This window comes from Ananas comosus, linkage group 1 (assembly GCF_001540865.1).
Source record: "Ananas comosus cultivar F153 linkage group 1, ASM154086v1, whole genome shotgun sequence".
Lineage (NCBI taxonomy): Eukaryota > Viridiplantae > Streptophyta > Magnoliopsida > Poales > Bromeliaceae > Ananas > Ananas comosus.
Genome location: NC_033621.1, coordinates 4,012,964 through 4,020,133, shown reverse-complemented (window position 1 = coordinate 4,020,133; position 7,170 = coordinate 4,012,964). Strand labels below are relative to the sequence as shown.

Below are 7,170 nucleotides of genomic sequence, written 5' to 3'. Positions count from 1 at the left end.
GTCTGTTTCTTTAACTTCTCTTCCGTTCAAATCGAAGGAAGCTTCGAGAGGCGAAGATTCTAGAGATGTCAGGGGATCAAATTCGGGGCAAATTTTTAAAAATTTGACCCCGGATTCGAATCCAACGACTTTTAAAAATTTATATCAAAAGTCGAATTCGACCAAAATTTCAAAACTCGAATACGAACTCCTCCGAAACAATTATTTTTTTAATATTTTAAAATATATTATATTAAATTTAAATTTAAATATAATATCAAATTTTTATATACATATTATATATAATATGTATATAAAAATTTGATATTATATTTAAATTTAAATTTAAATATAATATCAAATTTTTATATACATATTATATATAATGTAAAAAATAAATTCAGATTAGGATTGGCTACAGTTAAAATTCATATTCGAATTCATATGGATCAAATTTTTATTTTTGGCATTCATATTCAAAATTATATTTATTTAGTATTATATAAATCTGTTTCGTATAAAATTTTGAATACCAGGCGATTTCCCTCTAAATTTGAAAACGCGGGTGAAAATTCATAATTGATGAAAATAAATAATAAGACGATTCTCACCTCCCGTAGCGGTTAGCAGTTACGACGTCCCGGTTCCTGATGGATCTGCTGAAGCGCGAGCTTCGGCGGAAGCGCCAGATCCTGGAAGTGGACTTCGGCGGCCGAAAACTCCTGAAGCGCGCCGAGATCGAGCGAAGGGAGATCCAGAAGCTTCGAGAGGAGGAGCTCCGCCGAATCCGATGCAAATCCCCTCCCCTCCGCCCCTCCTCCCCCGCTTCAAACCCTAACCCTAGCCCCGGATCCCGATCCCCCGATCCCGAAACTGGGGATCTGCCACGGCACGAGGTGATCCGGCGNGGTGGGAGGAGAGAGAGAAAAAAATTTCTCTCTCCAAGTTAGCATATAAATACTATTTTTCTAATTATCGAAAGAAGGCTAGGTTAGGAATTTTTTTTAAAAGGAGGCTACATTGGAAATTTTTTTTCTAATAAGGCTATACATGGCATTATACCTTTTAATTTGAACTCGGATTCGAATCCAACGACTTTTAAAAATTCATATCCAAAGTCGAATTCGGCCAAAATTTTGAAACTCATATTCGAACCCCGAAACAATTATTTTTCATTTTAATATTTTAAAATATATTATATTAAATTTAAATTTAAATATAATATCAAATTTTTATAAATATATATATTATATATAATATAAAAAATAAATTTGGGTTAGGGTCGGGTAGAGTTAAAATTCATATTCGAATTCATGTAGGTCAAATTTTTAGTTTTGATATTCAAAATTATATTTATTTAGTATTATATAAATCTGCTTCATCCAAATTCGAGTTTGAATAAAATTTTGAATACCAGGCGATTTCCCTCTAAATTTGAAAACGCGGGTGAAAATTCATAATTGATGAAAATAAATAATAAGACGATTCTCACCTCCCTTAGCGGTTAGCAGTTACCACCTCCCGGTTCCTGATGGATCTGCTGAACCGCGAGCTTCGGCGGAAGCGCCAGATCCTGGAAGTGGAACTCGGCGGCCGAAAACTCCTGAAGCGCGCCGAGATCGAGCGAAGGGAGATCCAGAAGCTTCGAGAGGAGGAGCTCCGCCGAATCCGATGCAAATCCCCTCCCCTCCGCCCCTCCTCCCCCGCTTCAAACCCTAACCCTAGCCCCGGATCCCGATCCCCCGATCCCGAAACTGGGGATCTGCCGCGGCACGAGGTGATCCGGCGGCTCCGCGTGCTCAGGCAGCCGATCACCCTCTTCGGCGAGGACGACGCCGCGCGCCTCCGCCGCCTCCGCTCGGCGGTCGAGTCCGGCCCCGTCGAGATCGACGACGACGCCGAGATGATGGAGGGGCAGGTCAACGACTTCCTCCGCGACATCTACGACCTCCGCAGGAAGCAGAAGCGCTTCGGCGGCGGCAATGGCGACGGGGATAAGGAGGAGGGTGGGGACGGAGCCGCGGCGGCGGCAGCGGATGCGGATAAAGATGATGCGAAGAAGATGCAGGTGGGTTGGAAGGAGCTTTACGGTGAGGATAAGATTCTTGTGTTCTTCAAGAGGCTTCTCGATGAGTGGAATCGCGAGGTGGAGGAGATGCCGGAGGCGGAGAAGAGGACGGCAAAGGGGAAGTCGGTCGTCGCGACCTATAAGCAGTGCGCGCGATACATGAATCCGCTGTTCAAGATGTGCAGGAAAAAGGTAACATTTTGTGTTCTATTAATTGTTTCTTCAATTTTGGCTATAATTCATCTACAATTTACTCCATCCTTTTGATTTACGTAACATGCTGTGTTCTCATTATTCGAAATTAAAGAAGAATGTGTGAAACATCGTTATCACTTCATATTATGTTCATAACCGGATCACTATGGAAAAAGTGGTATATTCTTATGAGAAAGAAAATTTAGTCATGGAGTAAGAAAACTAGCAACTAATACAGAGTTCTTAACTTTAATGTCGTCAAACATTGTAATTTGTCGCCGAAGGCAACAGATCTGAGATTATACCTGTTGCGTAGTCTTTTTTATTTAAAATGGATTGAAGTCGTAACTCTATGGATTATGCATGTCCTCCGCATACTATTTGCGGGGACGGAATGAGGTTTTCCTTTGATGACTCTCTTTTGCCCATGTATAGGTGGGCGATGTTATGAATTCACAGATACCAAGTTGATGGGCAGAAATACAACAGTGCTATTTTTATATGGACTCGTGAAATGTCTAACGCACTCCTCTACTCTCTCTGGTACTCGTTCATTTATCTTCAATTTAAACGTATAATTTGACTTTTGTTGATTCCTGGTTGTTTACACACTGATATAACTTGAACTTTGGAGTTAACAATAGCTTGTTGGTAATTTAGTTGTTGCAAAAAGAAGAAAAACGTCGCACCCTCTATTAGCTAGAATGACTACGTACTCTGTATCCAACAGATAGGTTTGAGCACCTTGGGGTCGCAACTTCTGATGTTTTTGGCCATCTATCTTCACCCTCCCGGAACCATGAGTACGTATGGTGTTAAGCTCATGGTTCGGTTTCAAACTGTCGTAAATCGAAAGGGAGTGACGTCACTGACATAGCAACTTGTAAAACAATAGGTGTGTTTCTTACATATATCGAAATTTATCTTACAAATTTACAAGTCATAGCCCTAGAGTAAATCATTCTTTAGAAAAGCTAAATTAACAGCACGGTGAATTTCTCTTATTACGTTTGCTGATTCAACTTTTCAACCATTTGAACTCAATGGTCATACGTCATGCAGGCTCTCCCAGATGACATCCGAAAAGCGCTACTAGTAGTTGTGGAATGCTGCACGAGACGGGATTACCTGGGTGCCATGGACCAGTACATCAAGCTGGCTATCGGAAATGCACCATGGCCGATCGGTGTGACGATGGTCGGTATCCACGAGCGCTCGGCCCGTGAGAAGATATACACCAACAGTGTGTCTCACATCATGAATGATGAGATCACGCGCAAGTACTTGCAATCCGTGAAGAGGCTAATGACCTTCTGCCAACGGCGGTACCCAACGGATCCGTCCAGGTCGGTGGAGTTCAATAGCTTGGCGAACGGGAGTGATCTGCAATCGCTTCTTGCAGAGCAGAAGGCGAGGGGTTCTGGCTCTGAAGAAAGGCTGCAATGCATTGCAGCAGCATAGATTCCCATATTTTTCAGCATTAAAAACTTGCAAACCTCACGTGATCTATGACGCATTTAAGACATAGGTATCCAAACATTTTCTCAGCCCCCGCTTTCTGGAAAGTAAACCTAAATGTCGAAAGTCTTGATTTTAGTACCTAACATTACAGTATTCTGAAATAGAGAAGTGAACTTTAAACGGTCTGATTTTACTGCCCGACCTAACAAGATATTTTAGCACTTTGTGTGGAATATTCCGTAAAATATTATACTTTTCGTTCTAGATAATGGAATATTCTATAAAAGGTCTTGCAAATAATGTAACATTGGGTCGTAGAATCAGGAAATTTTCAAGTACCTATTTTGAGAATACTGTATAGTTAGGTTAGGTTAGATCAAAACTCTTTAAAGTCCTCTTATTAGAGTTTAGATGCCTATTGCAAAATGCACTGTAGTTCAGGTAAGGTTGGTAAGTTTTAACCTCTCCCATCTATTTGCATTGCTTAAGAATGTAAGCATTTGAGTTACAACTGTAGTTGTCGAGGCAGCATATGAATTGCTTATTTCATTTATCCGAAAGTGATGCCTTGAACATTGTGTATTTGGTCCATCCTTAGTGCCATAACAGTCCTCTATAAGGTAGCCTGGTGTGATGCTGATTATCGTCCTGTCGATGTAATTGGTGATTCTGTGAGTTTCTTATGGACCTTCTAATAATACAGAAATGTTAATCGACTTAAAATTATTAAAACTGCATGTGCCGGGTTCGGTGTAGCTGCTGCAGCAGTGTTGCGGCGATCGCTTAACTTCTTAGTTTTTGTTTGACTCAGATTTAAGTAAACTGAGCTTGTTCTGTCACGGAAACCTTTCAAACCCTATTTTGCAACACACATGTTAGTTGTTTGGATCAAATTCGAGTTCATTTTTCCTTAAGATACTTTTCTTGTTTGGGTGCATGGTAATCCGAATTCATAATTTGGACGGATTTTAATTCGTAAATTGGTAGATTTTCGGTGTGGTTGTCGTGTGATATTCAGTATCTGAAATTCCAATTCGGCTGCGCGTCTGATTTTGCTTGTAGCTGCAGTCATCTTTGAGACCTTGATCAAGATGTTTACCATGATAGGAAGTTGGAATGAGTTTTAAAGCTTCAAAATTATAAGCTCTAGTTTTGTGCTTCTGATTCTACTGGAAGTAAGATGTAGTTTGGTATTGCGACGGCTAAAAATACTGGCTTTATACTATGAAAGGCCAAAAAATTTCGAAAGCGCTTATATTTTCTTTTATAATTTTTTATAATGACAAGAATTGGAATATTCTTCGGCTTATTGGAATGGATCAGGTCAACAAATTCGGAGCCAAAATTCTTTCATGGCCTTGCAAACTTGCTTGGCAAATCTAGGGCAAAAATTGTATAGGCATCGTCCCCGGACTACTAGTCCGGGGATGATGCGGATGGGCGCCGCGTGGCGAGCACACGCTCATCGCACGAGCAGTGAAAAAAATTATGCATCCTAATTTTTAGAGAGAGAGAGAGAGAGATAAAGAAGCAAAGGAAGAAACATGGAGGTCAAATGGGCACGTGCTCGTCATGCAGCGTCAATCCACACCGTCTGTAAACTAGTAGTTTGGGAATGATGGCCGTACAATTTTTGTATGCAAATTTATATCCAACTGATGATAAAATCTCGCTAGCATTGGGACTAGGAATCGTATGGCTCCCAATTACCATACATAATTTTTTAATTTATTTGATTTTGAGCCATTTAATGGCTCTTCTAGTGGAAAATCTAAGACAGATACTTATTTAAATGGAATTTTACTCATACAAACTATTTATAAAAATAAAGGACATATTTAAATTATAAAGTGTAAGAGTCATTTAATGACTTAAACTTAAAATACAAGACTGGATGGTAAAATCAAAACTTTTAAATATCAAATAGTTGGATCAAAATAGGGTATAATCTAGGTAAGTTTTTATTGAATATATGACAATAAAATGTTGCTCTCAGTTTTTTCATTTAATTTGCATGGTATTGGATCAGAAAGTTCTAATTACATACTACTTAATTTAAGTCTATATCTTGAGCCTATCAAAAAATATCTTGTGCCCGCTTATAGTAATCCACACATGAGGGAGAGCAAATATTAAATAATAAAATGCCAGTTTCGAACAACATTTAACGCTTTATTTTTCTTTTCTTTTTTTTTTAACAAAAGGTAGCCGCATACTATACTATTTGATTTGTTTAATTTTAGGAATGATCTCAGCAAGAAATATAAAATAACTAAGTTTCAAGTTTGAAATTTCAAATATCAACTAGGAAGTTCCATAACGGTTGTTTTGTTTAAATAAATTTTCGCACTCGGACAGTTTTCCTCAAAAAAAAAAAAAAACTTTGAAGCCCTGTAATGATTGTTGCATATAATTTCACAGTTTCCTTTTTCTTTTAATTTAAAATTTTAAAATTCAAACTTAAAATTTTAAAAATTTAGAAATTTAAAATATGAAATTTAATATTTAAATCTAAAATTTATATTTAAATTTAATATTTGAGTTTAAAATCAGAATTAAATTTCGAGAAGCATATTTTAATTATTTTTAATTTTAACCTTTTAAAATCAGAAACTAATTCTAAAAACCAGAATCAAAATTACTAAAGAGGGTGTGTTTGGTTCGAATCGAAATCGGAATGAGAATAAGTTGTAAACGGAATCGAAGTGATTCCTTATCTCATTCTGTTTGGTTAACCATATGAATCGGAAATCGAAATAAATCATTCTAATTGTCGGTATTTGGTTCAGATAGATATCAGAAACGTAATCAAATTAATATGCCGATTTTATCTTTCTAATATATTAGCTTAAATTCAAACTGAAAATTAAATATTAAAAATTTACGTTAAAATTAAAATGATGTCAAAATTTTGAACATATTTTTTAAAAAATTAAAATTTAAAATTGAATGAATAATTCAAAATATAAAATTAAAATTCAATTTATCCAAATTCAAACTTAAAATTATAATTTAAATTTCAATTTGAATCTATAAATTTAATTTAAATTTTAAATAAAATTTGAATAAAACGTTCAATTTTAAATTAAAGTTAAATTTAAATTCAAATTTATAAATTAAATTCGAAATATTTGATTGAATTTTAATTTTTAATTTAAGTTCAAATTAAAATTTAAATTTATAAACATAAATTTTAAACTTATGTTTTAATTGAGAAATAAGTTTAAATATGTTAAGATTAATGCGAATAAATCCATTCCGCCCGAATTCAATTTTCAATACGGTCTGGGGGGCAGGATTGGAAAAAGGAGTAATTTGGGGATTCTCATTCACACGCGAAAATCGAAATCGGATGGAAATCACGTATACCAAACACTAACAAACGAATTCATCCATTCTGATTCTTATTCCAGCGTGAAAAAAAAAAAGGTGTTCTATGATAAATCACTTTTGATCTTAAAAATATG

The 7,170-nt window shown here is 36.4% G+C and overlaps 1 protein-coding gene across 3 annotated transcripts; it reads left to right on the top strand.

Annotated features, from left to right (window-relative positions):
• LOC109706275 (pre-mRNA-splicing factor 18-like) lies at positions 494–4,435 on the top strand. Of its 3 annotated transcripts, XM_020227140.1 has the most exons (3): positions 494–875; positions 1,757–2,239; positions 3,305–4,435. In XM_020227140.1, the coding sequence occupies exons 1-3, from the start codon at positions 630–632 to the stop codon at positions 3,701–3,703; spliced, it is 1,128 nt and encodes a 375-aa protein (XP_020082729.1). In that variant the 5' UTR covers positions 494–629; the 3' UTR covers positions 3,704–4,435. The 3 variants fall into 3 exon arrangements, 2 of the variants coding, with proteins under 2 accessions (XP_020082729.1, XP_020082667.1); XM_020227078.1 differs by lacking the exon at positions 494–875 and having other exon boundaries at positions 1,494–2,239; XR_002215185.1 differs by lacking the exons at positions 494–875; positions 1,757–2,239 and adding an exon at positions 2,793–3,137 and having other exon boundaries at positions 3,305–3,447.

What these genes read in the sequence shown, in the direction of transcription:
- LOC109706275 (XM_020227140.1), top strand. Translation starts at nt 630, where the DNA reads ATGGATCTGCTGAAGCGCGAGCTTCGGCGGAAGCGCCAGATCCTGGAA. An exon ending in TCAAGATGTGCAGGAAAAAG is followed by an intron (nt 2,240 to 3,304) that starts GTAACATTTTGT and finishes TACGTCATGCAG; the next exon opens with GCTCTCCCAGATGACATCCG.